The sequence below is a fragment of the Manis javanica genome, chromosome 3 (genome assembly GCF_040802235.1).
Source record: "Manis javanica isolate MJ-LG chromosome 3, MJ_LKY, whole genome shotgun sequence".
Taxonomy (NCBI): Eukaryota; Metazoa; Chordata; class Mammalia; order Pholidota; family Manidae; genus Manis; species Manis javanica.
The window spans coordinates 57,233,081-57,255,027 of record NC_133158.1 but is presented as its reverse complement, the minus strand read 5'-3'; the positions used below and the strand labels follow the sequence as shown (position 1 = coordinate 57,255,027).

At 41.3% G+C, this 21,947-nt stretch overlaps 1 protein-coding gene across 20 annotated transcripts in view; it reads left to right on the top strand.

Moving 5' to 3' along the window:
- KALRN (kalirin RhoGEF kinase) overlaps nucleotides 1–21,947 on the top strand; it is a 654,582-nt gene that overhangs the window by 387,456 nt on the left and 245,179 nt on the right. For 14 of the 20 annotated variants that reach the window (XM_073231508.1, XM_073231507.1, XM_073231506.1 and 11 more), the window contains exons 16-21: nucleotides 1,056–1,175; nucleotides 7,016–7,234; nucleotides 10,825–10,974; nucleotides 13,693–13,807; nucleotides 17,239–17,354; nucleotides 17,838–17,960. In XM_073231508.1, the coding sequence (XP_073087609.1) occupies nucleotides 1,056–1,175; nucleotides 7,016–7,234; nucleotides 10,825–10,974; nucleotides 13,693–13,807; nucleotides 17,239–17,354; nucleotides 17,838–17,960 (843 nt within the window). The remainder of the gene's footprint in view (nucleotides 1–1,055; nucleotides 1,176–7,015; nucleotides 7,235–10,824; nucleotides 10,975–13,692; nucleotides 13,808–17,238; nucleotides 17,355–17,837; nucleotides 17,961–21,947) is intronic. The other 6 variants (XM_073231512.1, XM_073231509.1, XM_037012971.2 and 3 more) reach the window with 1 other exon arrangement.

Sequence of the window (21,947 nt, the reverse complement as noted above, 5' to 3'; positions counted from 1 at the left end):
ATTATTTATGCTCAACTCTATTAGCTGGAAAATTGCCACATCTCCGTTTCACCAAGACTGGACAGTGGGAGCAGTTTACCTTCTATCCTGATATTCTTTCCTGAATTTTCTTTCCTCCAGTACTAGTTAAGGTCACCTAAAAATTTTATTCAGCCTAGCCATAACCTCTAAATAATTTAATCAATTATAATTACTCTCCTTTTTTCTGATGATGCGGTGTATGGGTTATTCATGCTATTTTGCTTGCTTTCTCCTTCTTTTTTCCTTTGGACTGTTTATCTACCAAACTCAAACCTGTCTACTCTTGGCTGTTTCACAAGGCTTAGGAGATTGGACCCACTGCTGAGGAGTGATATGGGTATTCTCCAGAGATAATTGTTCACTCTTTCAAAAATATCACTGCATACCCATCAGATGCAAGATACTGTTCTAGGTACTGTGTAAAGGTAAAATATGAAAAATATTTTGCCCTAGGTTTCCAGAAGTTTACATTTTAAGTGGGGGTGGGGGATGGAAAACAGGTCAAAATAACTAAACAAAGCAGTCTGTGAGTGCCACAAGGGTCGTTTATGCAAAATGGTATGGTTGTACTAGATGAAGAAGAAATTGTTTTTAATAAAAATGATTAGGTATGGAAGATTTCAAGAAGTTGTTATTTGAACTGGGCCTTTAAAGAAGGAAAAGAGTACCATCAGATGGAATTTACTTATTTATACCATTCTATATTCTAGAAAGAACCTCAGAAACACACACACAATACAGTCAGATAATGTTTAAATTAAGTGGTTGAAGAAATTGGGACTCAGGTAATAAGGGTAGGAAAGAATATATGAAGCTGGGAATTAGGTTGGTACTTAAGAGTTAGCACTTTATAACACAAGATGCCAGGTAAGATCGCAAAGATGACCATTTTAATTACCCAGAGCCTTCCTGTCTTCTCTCCAGCTGTCTGTAGAAGATAGTGAGTTCTCTGGCTGAAGGACCCACCAGAGAAGGCAACAGCTCTTGGGAAGCCACAAAGGCCATTCACCTATATTCTTGTCCCAACTCCCTAGGTCCTGGGATGGATCCGCAATGGAGAATCGATGCTCAACGCCAGCCTGGTCAATGCCAGCTCTTTGTCTGAAGCAGAGCAGCTGCAGCGGGAACACGAGCAGTTCCAACTGGCCATCGAGGTAACACCCAAATCTGACTACACTTTCTTCCCTTCCCCTCTCTGCTCCGCACATCAGTGAGAGTAATTTTTCAATATGTAGACATGAATTAGGTAGTAAAGCTCTTACTCTTTCTAGTGAAATCATCCAGGTCGTCTCCCTATTACCCAAGAATTGATGGAGAAGCAAATACAGGGATTATCACCCAAGGAGGCCTGAAATTAGAAGACAAGTATTTATAATACAAATGTAGGTCTTGGTTGTTCATTGGTACCTTTAAGGTCTCTGGTACATTGAGTTTTTTGTGAATTACGAACTATGCATCATGTAAGAAATGTAAAGCGGAAAGGTTAGAAGTCATTTCCAATTTAAGGATCACTCAGAATTGAGGGCAGACAAGTGCAAAAGTCAGTAAAAGCTGGGATTCCATTTTAAACATTTGATTTACATGTAATGTTTACATTGCATTGTTAAATTCTGCCTTTTAACAAGAACAGTAAGCTTTGGAGCAGATTGTAGTAGATAATTTGCCTCACTAAGAGTAGAGTAGTTGTTCACTGATGCTGATAGAAGTCATATTTCATGAATAAAAGTTCACCGACTAAGACTTGTTTAAAGACTCTTAAAAATAACACTCCTGTTACAATAATCTACATTTTGCCTTGCTTTAAATAACACCTTTAATAATCTCTTTTACTAGAATATTCTCCTTCCCAAAGAGACTTGAGCTGATTGCTTTAGAATGGTGTGGGGAAAAGAGGAAATAGGATGTGGGAACTATATTAAAAATAAAATAAGTTCAGTACCAATGGGAAAAAAGTGAAAACTTAAAAGACATTCATTCTTGTAATTTAGTTTAAAACTCAACCCACTTCTGAGTGTGTAAGAAATGCAAAGGTGTTATCTTCTACTAAAAAAATGATTGTCAATGAGAGTTTTCCAAAACAATGATAAAATTTTAACTGTCCATGTCCATAAGTATATCTTTAATCCAACAGGTTGATAGATACTTTAAAACTAGTATTGACTGATTTCAATCATTTAATTTCCCAGGTGCCCTCTTGTATGTATAAAAATAACATTAACATAAATGCCATAGTGCTATAAGATGTCTGATATCTTCTTAGGAACCATTACTAGTACTAGAATATTGTCTGGGATTTGAGATTTAAAAACAAACTGTAGATTGCACACACAGTATGGGCAAATCATTTTCTACAGAGGAGCTAACCAGAAGAAAGAAGTTTGATTATCATTAGCTGTCTCTGTCACAGTTTACTGGTATGCCCAAAGATCAGAATGTTAGGATCTACTCACTGTAAAGGAAAAGTCAGAATTGGGGTCACAGTCAAAAATCAGGCTCACAGTGGTCATGGTCCCCCAGAGAGGCAGTACAAAGAGGACAAAGGTTGGTCAGTGAGACTAGAGGCATGGCATGCATGAAGCTGTGAGGGATGCTCAGCAAAGAGAAGATAGCTCTTGGCCATACCTCCTCCTCATTCGTCTCGAATGTGAAGGTTTGCCTGCCCTGTCAGGTAATTGAATTTCCAGTCCCTTAATTAGATGTTTGGCAAGTAAAACCAAGTGTCATGACACACTTGAACATTTCAAAGAGCTAGTAGAATAGTGGGTAAATGCATTAACAGTGCTAATGAAATGAATAAATTCAAGGTGACTTGCATATGCAGTTTGTATTAATTTATAATAAATGCTATTGCGTCCGTACAGAATAGAAGTTCACTCAACATATCTGTCTCTTAATTACATGGGTGCAACTTGATCATATATTCTTGAAACTGATGTTGAGATATAGGCCCCTGTTGAGTTTATGTCTATGGTCTTAAGAGGACATGGCAGAGCAGAGAGGATTTCTGGAAGATCTTGGGAATAAAATGTAGGTAGGGTCAGCAGCATGGCTAGAATAGTAAGAGAACAAAACCAGAATTTCACATATACTTCTCCAGGTAGCAGTGTGTTTTTCTCTGAATGTGTCAATGTAGACCAGGTTCTGTATTAGGGGAAAACATGCCTGGAAGGATTTAAGTAATTCAAGGGGGATCTAACTAGTCTGGTTTGTCTTAACCCATTTTGATGGTATTATAGGAGGGCCTTTACAATGATTGCTGATAGGACCATAATTTGACTTCTTGGACCCTAAGAAAAAACCCTGGGTTCTAAAAGGGAAAATAATATAGCAGTTGATAAGTGGATTATATAATTTATTTTAAAACTGAGACAGGAGTGAAGGAGGGGATTATTAATAACTAAGCCAGAAAAATAAACATATACTAGAATGGTCATGGACAAACCAGGATATCTGCTCACCCTAATTTGGGTGGTCTCATCAGTTTGCAGGGTTTGGTCTCTTCCAAAGAAGGTTAGAACTTTGACCTGAAGCAGGCTTGGCTTCAGGAAAACTTCCCCACAGCCACTGAGAATAGAGAGCAGTGCACAGCACCCAGAGGCATAGTTTTATTAACAGACCCAGCTTATTACTTGTTACTATCCAAGATGTTGTGGCTGAAGTGTCTTTAAGAACTGTGAACATCATAGAGACAAGCTCGATACTGAAATCCATTTTATTTGAAATCCTCTTAATGCCTTTTAAGCATAAGCATTATGGCAGAAAAAGTAGTTAAGAACCAGATAATAAATTCAATTGATTTGGTTCAACTTCCTTCCATGTACTCCTACAAAATATTAACACCCTTGATAATCATGCCTTAAAGATATAGCTCTCAAGAGGATTAGATGATAGAGAACAGAAAGAAATGCAAAATAATGACTCAAGCTTAGCAAGCAAAGATTGTGTCATAGATGCGTAAGAGTGTATCATTTTGGAAGTTAAAGGGGACAGAGTTCTGATGACAGTGAGTTTCAGAATAAGGGAAAGGATTTCTTACATAGAACAAAGTGTAGGAAAATTAAAATTAAGATTCCTTCACTATCAGAAAAAAAGTAGTAATGGGTTTATGATGGCAATTATATATTGCTTTCATATATTAGGAGAGGCCATATAATTACCACAATCACCAATGTTTATTCGGTGAACCCCTCCTCTAAATGAGATACTGTAGGTATTAAAATACTGTTTTAATTGCCAGAGATAAAATGATGTGGTATGATATGGTGGAAAGAACATAGATTTGGGAATAGGTAAAACTTGAATTTTATTCCTGGTTTCATTGGTACCTTGGTTGTACCTTTTTGGGACAAGTCACTCAGCCAACCCTAGCCTCAGTTTCTTAACCTGTAAAGTAGGGATAATTATATCCACCTTGTAGTAGATCATAAGAACTAGAAAAAAAGATACACACAGTGCTTGGCACAGAGAAACCCTTGGACAAATGGCAGCTATTAAAGGGATTTTTAAAGCAGTCCTGGCCTTGAGGGTTTCACAGTGTAAGTAGGGAGAATCAGCAAAGTCAGGAGCTCAGAAGATAGATATCAGTGAGTCTCAATTTGTCCAAAAGACTTTTTTGAAGGAGGCCAGACTTGGGCTGAGTCTCAGAGAAAGTCTGAAATATAAATGGGAAGAAAGTAAGACAGGAAGAATGAAAGTAGCAGAAACAAAAAAGTGAGTGGTGTGTTTTCAAAGGGTTTCTGTAAGCAAATAGTGTGATAGTTTGGGACTGCATTGTGAGGGACTCTAATGACATCATCCTAAGTCACTCAGTTTCACATCAGTGGGGAAACTGCTGAAGGCATTTGAACTGAGAGATGGGAGTGATATTTATAGCATAAAATTAGGATTTTAGAGCTGGAAAGGATGTTAGGAGTCACTTAATCCAAGCACTTCCTATTATAGAGAATTAAATTAACTTCAGAAGTGGAAGAGGTGGGTTGATAGATTAGAAGTGGCAGGCATGGACACTAGCTAAGGGAACACCACAAAGTCTAGTATGAAGGGGTGAGGGCTGGACTCAGAGTCAGGGTGAGAACCAGCAGTCAAGGGCAATGTCAAGACTGTCACTCCCAGTGGCAGCAAGGAGGCCATCGCCAGCACAGTAGTAGACTGCTGTGGGAGGACACGTTAGTGGGAGGAGTTTTGTTTTAGACGTTCACCTGGAGGCACTGTCTGGGAGGAAATTGGAGGCCTCTGAGAGGGCAGGAAGGCCATTCACATTCTCTGGTGAGGGCTCCTCCTCTCTCCAGGAAGAGCTTCCATTTCTTTTATTGAGACTGCCTCTTTGTAAGTGACTAACCATGGGGCAGATGGTTAGACCAGCTGAATCAGTGCTGCTGACCTGGAGGAGAGGGGTGGCAGGCAGCTCACACATCCAAAGACAATTAAAGATGAGAGTCAGATGTAGAAGGAGAGCTGCAGACTGGGGAATCATCTACAAAGAAGAGATGATAGAAGCTGAGGGAATGGATGAGAGCTCTGCAGAAATGAACAAAAGCCAAGAATAGACCTTGGAGTACCTGTACATTTAGGAGATAGGAAAAGAAAACAATGCCAATAAATAAAACAGAGAAAGAAACCAGGGATTTGTAGTGGATCCTTTCTGCCCTTTGGTTCACCTCTTCTAGCTATAGTCAGCATTTAGGAACCCATAAAATGATGTGGTCATGAGGATTAAGGGCTGACTCAGTGGGAAAGCGAGGGAATAAAGAGTCTAGATTGCTAGAGGATGTCACGCTAACATAGCTAACACTGAGTGCATATTCAGGGGAGAGGAAGGGAAGCCAGGAGGTGATCAATAGACTGGGAAAATAAATAGGACTGCATAGACTGTAGTATGGGATGAAGTGAGGACAGGGCGGAGGTGAAAAAAGGGAGGTTGCACTCACACACAGGGAGTGCTGAGTAGATCAACTCTTGGGAACTGACCTGGCCCTGATGCCAAAGAAGGGCAGAAATAATCCTGGAGTAAGTTATTGGGCTGCTAGCTGTCCCTTTTCACTGCTAAGCTAGAACTCTCCTTAAAGTACAAAGGCCAAATTAGTACCACACTATTGGGTTGAAATGATCCCAGCAGTGGAGGTTGGGATAATATAAGCTCTTTGAAGTTGTATAGCTCATCTATCAGTACTTTATTTTAGTAAATTTTAATCCCATTTAGTTCTTCCCTGCCACCCAATCCTCCAGCCTGGTCCCCCCACCTCCTGCAGTTAATGTGACTTCAGAGAATGCAAACCTCATTTAGCATCAATTAAAAAAACTTCTACAATATATATGTTATCCTAGAGGCAAACATAAATAATGTGGTAATGTGAGGATTATGCATTAAGCTGAATTATATACTGTACTGCCCTGCTTGCTTGGTGAGGTACCTAAGGGGTGGTATGAGGTGCTACCATCAACTTTAATAACCTGCTAAATTTCTTCCTTCTGTTGGAATCCTTTTTAACTGATTATTAATGTTTGAAATGATTACATTGTTGGCTGAGCTTTGTATTACATCAGTATTTTTTTTATACATGCTGCTTATTCTTTAAAATGGGGCTGCAACAGTGACCTCCTTTGAAAACTCATTTTGATGCACAGTTTCACAATTAAATCTGAAAAGAAAATGTAACTAATATATAGGCCTATCAGGGAGCAGATTTGTGCACAACTGCTATTTCTCTACCTCAGAAACAGAAATGTCTTTAAAATCCAGAGTGGTGCAAGTAGAAGAGAGGAGTGGAGACAGGAGTTAGGGGCCTGAGAGATTAGTTAACAGAAATCTATACTGTTCTTTTTTCAAATATGCTTTAAAAACAATGATGTATTAATTGTCATGACAAAATGTTTGAATCAGTCATTTAAAGCTCTTTAACTTCTCTGCATCTTTCCACTCACGCCTCACTCCACCCCCTCCCATACCACGCCTGGGTTGTTCCCATGGACCTCTCTCTCCTCCCCTTGTGCCCAGTCCCTCTTTCATGCCACTTCCTTGCAGAAGACACACCAGAGCGCCCTGCAGGTACAACAGAAAGCTGAGGCACTGCTCCAGGCCGGCCACTATGATGCTGACGCCATCCGGGAATGTGCTGAGAAGGTGGCCCTCCACTGGCAGCAGCTCATGCTGAAGATGGAAGACCGGCTAAAGCTGGTCAATGCCTCTGTGGCCTTTTATAAGACTTCTGAACAGGTGAGGGAAGGGCTGTGGGATCTTGGGAGCTGAGGCTGATGGAGGATTATTTCTGTCTCTCACTGTAAATCTGCATTACCTACCTTAGCAAGAAGCTAGTCCTCTTAGTAATCATTTGGTTCTTCCCTGCCACCCAGTCCTCCAGCCTGGTCCCCTCACCTTCCTTACAAGCTTCCTTATAAGCACAGTGACTTCCTTATAATCCTTTCCACTAGAGAAATGAACCATATGATTTTTTTCTTATAAATTCTTCAAACTCATCAGATTTGGTGTTGAAGTAGAAATTGGGTATATACTAAATACCAGATTTGAATGGTGTATCAATCAGCTATTGCCACAGTAATGCTGTTTAACAAACTACCCCAAAACTCAGTGGTATAACACAGTAAGTGTGTATTTTTTAACTAAGTATTTGAAGGTCAGGTGGTCTTCACTGTGCTTGGTAGAACTGGGATCCAGGCTGCAAGTTGGGTCTAGATCTGCTCCCATGCCTCTCATCTTCCTTGACCAGCAGCTGCTTGAGGCACATTTATAGTGAAAGGCACAAAGGAGTACAAGAGTCCAAAATCTACAATGCAAGTGCATTCCAAGTCTCTGCTTGTATCACATGCTCTAACAATCTTTCGGCCAAAACAAGCCATGTGGCCAAGCCAACATCAGTGAGGCAGGAGAGTACATGCCTCCTGTGAAGGCTGAGAGAGGAGAGTGGCAATTTGCTGAACATAATATGGTCTACCACAGTCAGATACTATGCACTGTTTGAAAAACACAGCTCTTTCACTCTTGGGGCTCCCAGTCTAATGGAGGAAACACAGCTCTCTGTCCCAGTGGAACTATGAGACTAACTGGTAGGATGGTGCAGTGGGGAGAAAAGGCGGGATCATAAAGATGCAGGTTCTTTACTACCACATCTGTACAGCAATATGTGCAAGGGCTAAAGTGCTGTTAGGGGATTCTTTTCACAAAATAAGAGGTTTCAAAAAGGAGTAATTTTATTCAATGTAAAATACTTTCCTCCCCTGGTAGGGGGATGGATTAGAATCATCCCCTGGTAGAAATAGGTCATAGAAATATTCTCCTCTGGGTGATTTACAGTGACCATGGGAAAGCCTATCTTGAAGCAAATGTAACGTGCCTGTCAGAGGGCCCTGCAGCCAGCGTTCCAGTTTCCATACGTTCTCTCAGTCCTTTTTGTTGTTTCAGAAAAATGATGCCTTTGATGGCCACAGAAGTGGAGCAGCCGGCTAAGATGAAAAGGAGCTTCCCCAATTGATCTAAACATTCAACACAATCCCAATAAAACCCCAGAAAGCTTTTTTGTAGAGATTAATATGCTGATTCTAAGATTTATATGGAATTGCAAAGAACCTAGAATAGCCAAAACAATCTTGAAAAGGAAGGAAAAAGTTCAAGTTACACTACTTGATTTTAAGACTTACTCTAAAACTACAATGACAAATAGACTGGGGTATTCATGTAAGAATAGACAATGGAACAGAATAGAAGTTTTAAAAGCAGACCCACATATATGCAGTCAGTTGATTTTTGACAAAGCAATTCAAAAGCAAAGTCTTTTCAACAAATGGTGTTGGACAACTGAATACAGGTTTTCCCCACTATCTGAAAGTAGTGTGTTCTTGTAAAATCTTTCATAAGCCAAAATGGCATAAAGCAAAGAAACCGTTACTATTGACTTACATGGAAACATTTTGAGCATCTCCAGACCCAAAAAATAATCTCTCTTAGGCTTTTTGAATACCTCAGGACACATCTTGTTAACAGATGCACAAAATAAATCAAGATAAAGCACAGATGCTCCCAGACACAGTTCAAAACTATGGGGCTTGATGCTGGGATGCTGAGTGTGGTTCCCAGGGAAGGATCTTGGCCACTCTTACAACTTGGGTGCACACTGCCTGGGTGACAGCTCATTGCAAAACAAACACTGGATGCTCTTTTCACATTTCATCTTTTTTCATAAAAGAAAAAAATCCTCTTCAGATTTCTTCTGGTTAGTGAAGACAGGTACTAATTTAGGTCTTTTATAAAAACGAAGTGGCCTAACACAAACTTTTGAAAAGTGGGAGAATACCTGTATCCATGTGAAAAAAAAATGAGGCTTAATCCCTGTATAACATTGTACACAAATTTTAATTTGAGATGGATCAAGATGCTAAAGGCAACAAAGCTCTAGAGTAAAGAGTGAGGAAATTTGACCCTGTATGACCTTGCCAAAGGTCATTTTACCTCTCTCGATTTCTGTTTTGTCACCTGGTAAATCAAGAGATGTTTGTTTGATAATCTTTTCATTTCTTCTAATTCCAATGTCGATTGATATTAAGTCCAATACTATCATGGGACGGGACTTAAGTACTCTTTTTCTTAAAGTTTTTGCATGCCTATAATCTGTTTTCGCTCAAGATGTGAGCCTTCCTGCTTATTTTCATGCCCTGCGTAAAGAGAGGCATGTGATGCCAAAGGAGTCAGCTAGAGTTCAGGGCCAGGCCTCCTCACGACACAGAAGTACACTGACTAGGAAGCACACATCCTAGGACATCTTTCAGCTCATCTCTCGGCTCTGTTCATAACTCAGTAAAAGTCCTTTCTGATGCCACACCCTTCACTAAAACACGATGACTTTCTCAGAGAGTGGAGACCAAGGATAGTTATAGTTACTCTTCCTTGATGCCGTAGCCAAATAAGTAATCAAAGTTACTGAAGGAAAGCATAGGACTGCAAGTTTCTGTGATCTGCACCTTTCCCTAGGCTCTGACACTCAGCTTCCCTGGGTCTCCTGCTATTCCACCACCCAACCTAGCCTTCCCTCCAAGCTCCATTCAGAAAGCTTTTGCTCTCTTGTGAGTTCATTTATAAAGTCACTTAGACCATGGCCTCTCGGCATTTTTAGAAATGAAAAGCTTCTCAACTCTCTTTTACATTAACCCAAATTTGTTATTACCTCTGGAGGAAATGTACATTTTGCCCTAGAAGGCCTGGAGATGTCATTGCCTTACTGTAGAACCTTGAGAAATTTTTGCTGGGATATTTTTCCCCAGAGAGGGGAAAGATAACATTCATTTATAGCAAATACATCACATAACATAGACAACTTCCTCCTTTACCTCTGCTTGAGGCTATATCCTGCACGGCAATGACAGATGGTGGGGCAACTTCAGTATCTTCTCCAAATCTCATCTTGTTCTACCTAATTCACATTGTTATAAGATTATAGCAATATAATATATAAAAAATACTTTGAAACCCCAAAAATTACTAGTTTCTCTTCCTTTCTTACTTTACTTACTATCCTGGGGTGATGTCATTACCCCTCAGGCTTCAGCCTGCAGCCAAGGACTGCAGAAGGTGATTCCAGAATCCATATCTCAGTCCTAATCCGTCTCCAGAACTCCAGACACTGGATTCTCACTGCCTCCTGGGCCTCTCTCAGGTGTCCAGGGACACTGCCAACTCAAAATCTACAGACTGAACTTCCAGCAAGAAATGTCACCTGGGTAGGGTTCTGTCAGCTTAAGGTCTGTCAGAATCCCTGCTGACTAATTTACTGAGTCTTTTCTTCCATAATTTCTTAGGTCTGTAGTGTCCTGGAGAGCTTAGAGCAAGAATACCGGAGAGATGAGGACTGGTGCGGTGGACGAGATAAGCTGGGACCAGCCGCAGAAATCGACCATGTTATTCCACTCATCAGTAAACATTTGGAACAGAAGGAGGCCTTTCTTAAGGTCAGAGCACATTGGCATCCAAGGTCTGGGATGTGAGCCTCTCTTGCTCTTTCATCTACTGTCTCTCTGGCTCTCTCTCTCTCTCTTACACACACACACACACACACACACACACACACACACACACACACATACACGTATGGACTTCCCATCCTGCTTTTTTCTAGCCTCTGATCTAAAGGGAGGCATTTGTAGAGGAGATACTGACTGGTTAATCTGAAAGGTTGAAAGCTTACACTTCAAACATTATTTATTCTTTCAGCACTTTTGGTATAATTAGATAATTAATATATACCATTATCTACTGGTGCCATCTTTCCTGATATCCCATAGATGTTTTAATTAAGAAAAATTCATACTTTCACTCAGTTGTGTTGATTAATAAAGATATTTTTAATATAAATATATAATCCTAGACATAAAGTGATATTAAAATAAATATCTTATAAATGGATGATGCAAAATTTAGGGCAAATATATTAAAAAAATCAGTTTAGACACCTTATTTATTCATCAATCTAACAATTGTCAATTATCAGCAAATGTAACACTGTTTATTCTGCTGTAGGAAGAGAGAAACACCTTGTTTTGTTTGTTTTGTTTTCAGTAGAGCCTAGCTTCCCCTGGAGGGAGGACAGTCCCGCACTGACCAGGCTCTCAGCTGGCGCGGAAAGCCCTAGTAGGACTCCTCTGGCCAGGCTTTGACCTCTGACAGGGTCATCTGTGTTAAACCTTATCTGAAGGCTCTGTTTACTCTCAAATTTCTTGTTTTCATGTTCTGCTTCCTACCAGGTTTCTGAAGAAACAAAAGAGAATTTTTATACCATGGTGTGTTGCCACAGGTTTTCCCCAATTCTTTAATTAACTGCCTTTAATTTATTAGGGATTTTCTCTACTTGACCATCTCTCTGAGTTTTAGTTTTTTTGTTTTTTTTTTAAGATGGTCTCTCCCTGCCCTCCTCCCATGTATCTGGTATCTGCACTTGCATTTGATCAGAAGAACCCTTAGTAATCAGCTCTTCCAAATAAGATTAGTCTTCTCTACAGAGTGTAAGATAATTTTAAAAGTCTTCTCTATTATAAACAAAACAGTTTAAGTAGAGCATATCAAAGATTTTACATAGAGGCATAAAAATATTTCTTTGTAAAATTGTGGGGTTTTTTAAGAAGCTAAAAAGAAAATGTTCTGGGCGGATGTTTTCCACATGTGCCTAAAACCATAGGTGAGTTATTCGTATTGTGGGAATTATGCACCCAATGGATGGAAAAGTCAAGCTCCCCATTTGTATGCATTAATGGATCTATTTTGGATTCCTTAGCTTTAAGCTGTTAAGTTCACAGGCCTGAGAGTGGATGGATCCACTGTCAGTCTTTCACCAGAGCTCCCAGAGCCAATGTAGAATCACATGCTAAGTGAAAAAAGTTTTAAAATTTGACAGTTTTGTCCAGAGGTAATACTCAGAAGTGGATTAAAAATAATTAGTGGACTAGCATGTATAGTATTTCCCTCTATCTACAGGGACTACATTCCAAGACTCTAGTAGATTCCTGAAACCTAAGATAGTACTAAGCCCTATATATATATATATATACCATTTTTTTCCCATACATACATACTTATGATAAAGCTTAATTTATAAATAAGGTACAGTAAAATATTATGACAATAACTCATAATAAAATAGGACAGTTATAACAATATGCTACAGTAAGTTATGTGAATGTAGTTTCTCTCTTTCCCTCTCAAAATATCTTCCTGTACTGTGCTCACCTTTCTTTTTTGGGGGATGATATGAGATGATAAAATGCCTACATGATGAGATGAAGTGAGGTGAATGATGTAGGCACTGTGACATAGTGTTAGGCTACTGTAGACCTTCTGATGATATGTCAGGAGCATCATCTACTTCCAAACCGCAGTTGACCTTGGGTAACTAAAACCATGGAAAGCAAAACAACAGATAAGCAGGGGACTACTATGTCACTTCTACAATCAGAAAAAAACCTGCATTTTAAATTCAGAAATATCTATGATCTTGAGAGAAACTAGAGAAAGTGTCAGTAGACCTAGATTATAGCTCTGAGGTGCTCATGACTCCCACCCTTCTGGACTTTAGTCTTCTCCATGGGTGTAAGGATAATGACCTGTCCTCTTGGCCACCCACAGCTAATGTGATTCTTCAAAGGGGCAGTGTAATGCTCTTATTTCCTTTGTATAGATCAATATTCCCCAGCAATAGGATATTTATTAGTGTTATTGAGGTGGGGATGGATTTGATGGACAAGGTAGTTTTTTAAATGTGGGCAATTTCCATTTAGATTTGGCATGTATCATTAATAGACTTTTTTGCCAAATTTGCTTTCTCAAGTCCAAATTAAGCTAATGTTAAAGCAACTTAACCCAGTGGTCATATGAGAGGTATTCTGGTGGCGGGGGAAAACCAGCCTGAGCATGAATGTCAGTAATACTGAATCAACATAGAGGTAGTGAAGTGATGGCTGATTTCTGATTTTTATCTGGGATGGAAAGGGGAGAGGCACAGAGAGTAGTTCCCTACTCAACAAAAGGGTGAGCCTCCTGCACTGGAACTCCAGTGCCCATGAACCAAACGTAGCCTCCAGGGCTTGTTCGCCCCCAGCTCCAGAAACTCTGTCAGCTTCTCTGGCATCTTGGAAGCCATGCCCCCGCTGGGGGTCTCACTCCTCTGTCTCTCCCAGGCCTGCACCCTGGCACGACGGAACGCGGAGGTGTTTCTCAAGTACATCCACAGGAACAATGTCAGCATGCCCAGTGCTGCCAGCCACACCCGGGGACCCGAGCAGCAAGTGAAAGGTGAGCCTGAGGGCAGCTGGCCACCAGCCACTTCACGTGCCAGAGTCTGCAGGCCTTGTCCTCATGCGGCCTCAAATTTCCTGGTCATTCTGCTTGGGCAGGAAAAAGCAGGATGTGGGATGGTGTGAGCAGTGATGATCTGTAGGAAATTTTATAACATGCATCAAGATTTGGGATGGAAAAGTGAGGATAAAACTTCCCCAGAGCTCTTTCATTTACCTTAGTCTAGAGCAGTGCTGTCCAATAGGATTTTCTGAAGGAACAAAAATGGTCTATATCTATGCTATGCAATGTAGTAGCCACTGGTCACATGTCGCTACTGAGCGCTTGAAATGTGGCTAGTGCATCTGAGGGACTAAATTTTTACTTCTATTTCATATCAGTCAGTTGAACTATAAATAGTCAAATGTGGCTCACATTGAACAGCACAAGATTAGTGTATCTTACAGCCTGGGAACAGGACATGGACTGAGAATTGTAAAACCAGTTCTAATCCTGGCTTGAATATTTATTGCTTAAATTCTCTTATTTTAAATGGAATATGTTGAGACTCTTGCTACTCAAAATATGGTCCCCAGATCAGCAGCACTGACATCAGTTGGAGCTTATAAGAAAACACAGACTCTCACCTAAACCCACTGAGTCAGAACCTGCATTTTGGCAAGAGTGCCCCCCATGCCACCCCAACCAGGTGATTTGTGTGCATGGAGAATTTAGATAGGTACTGGCCTAGATAATCATTAGTATCTCTCTGATTTCTATGAAGTCTATAATTGCATGAAAAAAAAATCAGTAACCTTTCAAAATTGCTTATTACCTGAAAACATTAAGCTTCAATTATACAGGTGGAATTGCTTCCTCTGGACCATGTAGAAATTAGCCTTTGAGTGGGTGAATAATTGAACAAATGTCATCTTGACACAGACAAGAAATACAGCCTTATAGACCAAGGGTAGGGAGGGATCTGATCCTGAGCCGGAATGAGTGGTGGGGATGGGCTTGGAGAGCTGCAGAGCGGACAGTGGGAGGTACGTGCTGATCTGCTTCTGGAAGGACCTCCCTCCCTGCTCGGCTCCAGAGTGGGGGAGATCAGACACCACTGGGAAGAATTAAACTTAGGAATCAAAGTCCCCTACAGAGAAGAGGGAAGCAGGCTTCCTTTTCCAGATGTGCCACCCTGTTTGTGGTCGAGGGACCCTGCAGGTGGCTGGCGTTATGTCACATTTCATTTCCTGCACATTTCAAAGCATATGTTCTGACTTTTTCAAATTCAGGTGGCAGCCTGGGTGAAGCCAGCTGCCTGCTGAGAGAGCGCACACGCCACCTACACCTCAGGGCTAAGAGTGGCAGGCACCCAGAGTGAGCAGGTTGTGCTACATCTTCTTGGGGCCACGTTGTTGCAAGCTTTCAAGAAGTGGGGAAAAGGAAACTTGAATCTCTTGAGGACTTTTGCCTGATGTGGGTTGATTCTCGCAGCTACCACAGAGGGAGCTGCAATGAACAGAGCTCTGATTACGAGACAGGCTGAACAGGTGCTGGTTCTCACTTCATGTCAGCCCAGCTGAAGCTTCCACCTGAGCGGGTGGAAGAAGATTGTAGGTAGACTCCACCTACAATCTCTCCTATATGAGATTCTTGACCCAAAGCCAGCACTACTTTAAGTTTTTGTTACAGGAACAATTTTTACTGCATAACAACCAAAACATTCACTGGTATACAGCTGTTCAAGTGACTGGGTGTTTGGCTGGGCATCAGCTGCGTCGGCTGGGCTCCGCAGTGCAGTTCTGCTTCGGGCCGCAAGTCTGGCTGGCTTGGCTCCTTCACTGCAGGGTGGGTTCTTGTCCTCTCTACCGGTGCAAAGGCTGGGGCCTCTGTTGAAGGGGGAGCAGTTACCCAGGAGAACTTCCTATAGTAATGATGCAGAGGTACATGGGGCAAGGTCAAGTGCACAAGGGCATTTCAAACTCCTGCTTGTGTCATATATGTTTACAACCCACTTGCCAAAGCAAGTCATATGGCTGAGCCCACAGTTGGGGGTGAGAAAGTACACTTTGTCTCTTCGGGGGAAAACCCTAAGGTTATATGATAAAGGCATAGATAGAGGGAGAGGTGATTAATTGGGACCCATAGAAGTTCTCAGCCTAAGGGAGAAGAGACAGATTCTGTCCTTAGAATGCCAACTTCCAAGGGGGAGGGTGGGACATGGGGGTGTTACACTGAAAGCATGTAACATCAATAAAAACCTCTAAGTACAAGCACGGCTATTTGGGTTGTGCCCTTTGTATAACAGAGTAACTTGTGCTTTACAGCCCCTGTAACCCTGGGGGACCAAGGTGGCTAAGGACTCAGGCTCAGAAGTCAAACAGTGCTATCTAAATGACCCTGGGCAAGTTCCTTTTCCTCTGAAGCCTCACTTCCTTCATCTGTAAAATGGAGATAATAGTGGTGCGTGCACCATGGCTTATTATGAAAATATGTGCCTGTCACAGACTGAATGCTTAATAAATAGTAATTTTTCATATCATTATTGTATATTTTATTAGTATCTAATATACTTAGCAGGAAACAGGAATCAGACATAACACAAAACAAATTTGATTGCTTCGAGCATAGAGCATACTACTAAAATACTTCAGAAATCTATCCATCTAGCCAGCTGTTCCTGGAACAACAGGAGAAGGCAGGGAGGAAGTGACATGGATGAACACCTACCATGGCCAGCCATGGTGCTACATGCCTTGTGCGTATCATCTCACTTAAATCAGTAGGAGTGACATGAGAACAGCTTTCAGCTTATCTTTTGATCAGATGCCAAGCAACATGGAAGTTGGGGACCTAGAAACATGATTCCAGGTAGGCATGATTCCAACACAGCTTCCCTATGACCACTATTTAGAAGTTTTAAAACCAACGCTCTGCTGTTAATGTGCTATGTGCCCCACTCCTGCACAGGACAGGGAGTGTGACTCATGGCATGTGTCATCCATGTCGTTACGCCAGTCCTCGGGCCACCATCCCTCTCTTGCTTTCTCCTAGAAGTCAAGGATGGCTGGGATTCCTGGCAAGTCCAGTCAGTTCCAGGGGCTGATTTAGTTGTTATTTTAAGGACTGATACTTCCTAAGGTCTCTTACCGTCAAAACTAGATTTGGTATGAAGAAAACCAGTGTCACTTTTAAGTCACTCTGGGGACATCCTCCCTTACCTGATGGAAGCTCATCAACAGGCTCTCACCTCAGTCTCCCCAGTCTTGTTCCACTCTGGGAAATTCTCTCTGGACCAAGCCTTTGCTCCCTTGCTTCTGATGCCAGATTAGTCCCATGGGGAGGCTTTCAGCTCACAGTTATCTGGCACCAGGGGTGTGCAGCCAAAGGGGCTAGTCCGATTTGTTAAGGTCCTTCCTGAACTGGTACTCATCTCCTCCGCCCTACAGCCATCCTGAGTGAGCTCTTACAGAGGGAGAATCGCGTCCTGCACTTCTGGACCTTGAAGAAGCGGCGGTTAGACCAGTGCCAGCAATATGTGGTATTTGAGCGCAGCGCTAAGCAGGTATGTCCAGAGCTTTTCCTCATTTGCCTCAGTTCTAGGACTAAACAGAGGCCCAGAAGGCCAGGGCTTGGGACAGTCCAGAAGAGGGTCAAAGCAGCAGGCTAAGTAGAAATGAGAAGTGGAGCTGAAGAGAGGAAAGAGAACAGACTGTTACTTACCAGTCATTCAGCCTTTACCAAACATTCTATTCAGAGTTTGGAGATGCTGGGAGCCGATTGCCCCTAATTCATGGGTGATGCTGGATTTGGCCTAGAAGAGTCCCCAGGGTAATGGATAAGACACTCTTTGCCAGTGGGATGTTCCAAGTTTAACAGGGGCAGACTCATTCATAAAATCAACTTCCAAACTATATACTAATTGAATTATGCTGGCATTTTTCTGCATCTGTCCCACTGTCCTAAACCATAGACTTTCATTGTAGCACTGATTGTTTTCCTGCTGATGGCTGACTTTGGGTGGCTGGGTGGTTGTTTTCTCCTACAGGCACTGGACTGGATCCAAGAAACAGGTGAATATTACCTCTCAACACATACCTCCACTGGAGAGACGACAGAGGAGACTCAGGAACTTCTGAAAGAATACGGGGAATTCAGGGTGCCTGCCAAGGTAGGATATCACCCCAGAGCCCTCTTCCCAAAATCCTCCTGGACTACCCTATCTGACCAATTTCACATTGAAGAGAGAGCAGCCTCTGTACTCAGTAATGCTTGACCACAGTGGCAAGTGGCAAAGCACAGCTAGGATTATCTCCTTTGAAACCTGAATATCCAAAGAACTGCAGCTACTGGGTAGAGCATCTGGACAGGGGAAGTCAGCTCCTGTACACTGTGCCTCCAAATACTCATCTTCATGCTCCAGTTCTGGAATCTGTGCTCTTTCAGTCCAAATAAGGCAAAGGCACGTATTCATGTGATTTGCCTGTTCTGGATATTTTATATAAACTGGAATCATGGAATCATATAATATGTGGTCTTTTGCATCTGGCTTCTTTCACTTAACATATTGTTTTCAAGATTCGTACATGTGTGAATGTACATGTGTGAATACCTATCCACATATTCGTGAAGCTTGAATGGCTTGGGAAGTTCACCTATGGGAAGGGCTGGTGACTGGGGGTGGATCACAAAGCAGGTGAGTTTCTTATTTTCTGAGCTGACTTCTTGCATCTGGCCTCAGACCTGCAAATGAGCCAGGCTGGGGTCTGTAGGGAGCAAAAAGTGTGCTGGGGCACATACCACACACCCACATACCCCCATTCACACAGAGGCAGGGATGCTATAATCGGAGGAAATCTGATTTTCATCTGTTTTACAGCCCAGATTTGATGTGAGGACCCTTGCATTAGAATGAAAATCTGCTCTGTTTCAATGCCCTCTTTGTGGTGTCCTGTCCCTCACCCTGGGGTCCCTGCCATGGAAGAGCCCTTCTTGGCATCACTTCCTCACAAGGCAGATGCTCTTCCCAGGGTGAGAGCTGCTTTTGTGGGGGTTCAAGAAGAGGCATATTAATGCACATCCTCCCTAGAGATTTCTCTGACACTATAGCACATGTTCCTCTAGCTTGCTGTGACAGAAGTAGGCCCCTAGCCTCATTCCTGAGCTGATATTTCAGATGTGATTATCCACTTTATGAATCCTACACTGTGAAGTCTTGACAGTGGGGAGCCTTTCTCTGCATCCTTGTGAGCTTGGGGGTCCTTTATACCCACTGTGAAAAGCTGTCAATTCAGATGAGAGACTCATTTCAGTACTGGCTAGAACAAATAGCACTAGGAAGATGGCAGATGCACAGAACCCTTTTCAAATTTGAATGAAAAGGCTTTTGAATTACCCACTTCACATCTATCTGCCCCCTCCAAATATCAGATCCACTGGTGTCCCTACATACATAGCATGGATCACGGCAGATACCCAGAAAGTCTTAAGATCAGAATCTGTCCATAACCAAAGTGGAAATGAGGAGAATTATTTAGTCAATTTAATTTCTCCTTCCTTTACTTTCTTCTTTCTATCTTTCCCCTTTTTTCTATTCACATTGTCACCATCCTAATTGGGTTCCAGTTTTTGGCCTTTCCTTCCTTCCCTGCCATCCTGCTCTTCACTGCTGTTTATCTTTAAAACACTACTTTGGTCATATGACCACCCAGCTCAAGAACTTCCATGATTCTCTGGTGCTTCAGGATGACATTCAGCTTCTGCAGTCGTGCCACCTTGCCTCCCCAGCTCTGGTTTCAATGATGTTTTTATGCAGATTTTGTGCTCCAGCTGAATAGATGTATTTTCTTGCCCTCTGAGAGACACGTCATATACTTTCTTGCTTCTATACCTTTTCTATATTATTTTTCTGCCTGGAGTATCCTTCCCTTCCCTCTAGTTTATATTTAAAAAAAAAAAAACACCTTTCCACTTCAGTGCCACCCTGTCCTCTCTGATCCTGCCTACAAGCCAGGATGTGATCTGGCCCATCCCTGCAGTGCAACCATTTTTTGTATAACCTTAAGGTACCTCGCACGAACCATCCTGTTCTCCAGTAATCTGTGTGCAGCATTAACCTCCTGTATGAGCCAGCAAGATCACAAAGGACAAGAACTGCACTTTACTCACCTACCTAACTATAGCATATGCATGAGGAGAGGCTACAGATATTTGTGAACATAATGGAACAAAGAAGTCTGCGTGGACTTCAACAACCCCCTCCCCAAATTCATATTTCTGATATGGATTCCTTTACTTTTCTCTCTCTATGCTCTCTCCCTCTTCACTATTTCTGTTAATGAGGTTCCATTCCCCCATCTGTCATGTTCCAAGTCTCAGGGATATGTGTTATTAGGATACCTACAGGATAACACATCAACTGAGGAGCTTCCGATGAAAGGGAACAGACTACTGCTCCATGCCTCCCACTTTCCAGAGGCAAACCTCTTTTAACCAGCCATCTTTGGTTTTAATCTTTATAACCAATAAAGAGAATTTGAAATGGAAGCCAAACTGACTTTAAGCTACAAGAGAGTAAATATGGTGGGTCTCATGACTGAAGAGAACAAGAGCATATTGAGTATACTGAATTATTACACTTTGCTCCCTGGGAACAGATCAAGTAGACAAATGCTAAATATAAAAAGGTACTTTCTAAATAACATTCCACAAATGTACGAATAAAAATAAGATAAAGATATGGGCACGGATAAGAGGAAAACAAAATTTTCTTGTTGTGGTATACTGTAGAAAATCCAGCTAGAAGAATAAAAATTTACAATTTTTATATGATATGATATTTTCGTATTATGAAATATTTTCATATTGTGGCTTTCAAAATTTATAAGGGGTCAAGGCACATGGTGATGGGAAACGTGATAGGAAAGCTTAATAATCTTGACATCTGGAAGAACTATTTCTTCTAACAGCAAATGGTTTTTTAAGATTCTTAACAGTTTTCATTTTCTATAATTCAGTGGTTTTTAATATATTCACAAGGTTGTGCAATCATTGCCACTATCTAGTTCCAGAACATTTTCATCACCCCAAAAACAAACCCCATACCCATTAGCAGTCACTCCCCATTTCCCCTTCCTCTTAGCCCCTGACAACCACTAGTCTACTTTCTGTCTGTATGAATTTGCCTGTTCTGGATATTTTATATAAACTGGAATCATGGAATCATATAATATGTGGTCTTTTGCATCTGGCTTCTTTCACTTAACATATTGTTTTCAAGATTCGTGCATTTTGTAGCATGTATCAGTACTTCATTACTTTTTTATGGCTAAGTAATATTCCATTATACCATCTATTATTTATATATTCATCTATATATACTACATGTTGGTTATCTATTCATCATTTGTTGGGCATTTGGATTATTTCCAGTTTGGGGCTACTATGAATAATGTTGCTATGAACATTTGTGTACAAGTCTTGACAGGAACACATGTCTCCAGTTCTCTTGGGCATATACCTGGGAGGGGAATGGCTGGGTCCTATGTTGACTCCATGTTTAACTTTTTGAGGAGCTGTCAACTCCATTCCAAAGTGGCTATACCATTTTACATTCCCATCAGCAATGTATATGCATTCCAGCTTCTTCACATCCTCTCTAACCTTTATTACCATCCAGCTTTTTAATATAGCCTGTCTGTTCCCTGAGGGTGTGAAGTGGTATTTCATTAGGGTTTTGATTTCTGTCTCCCAATGGGTAATGATGTTGAGAAAACACTTAACTTTATCTCTGAAAGTGAAAAGATATATGAAATAAACTGGAGTTAGTTCTTCTTAACAAAAGAGAATTAAGTGATAAGAAAAGTGACTGGAACCTTAGCTGAACTAATTATGTCTTAGAATTCAGATAGGAAAGGAAGCACAGGGCTTGTCAGATAGGTATGTTAGACTGAGAAAAGTAGAATCTGAACAGTTTAGGTAAAAGATGGGCATAAGTCTATTTCTGAGACTCTTAAGAGGAATATAGCTCAGGAGTGATAAACATTTTTGAAAAGGTTTAGTTGTTCATACATAACTCTCTCCTGTGGAATGAATATGAAGATACATCTCAAGAGAACTGTATGTCCACACAGGGAGCTCAAAAAGTTCATATCTACAA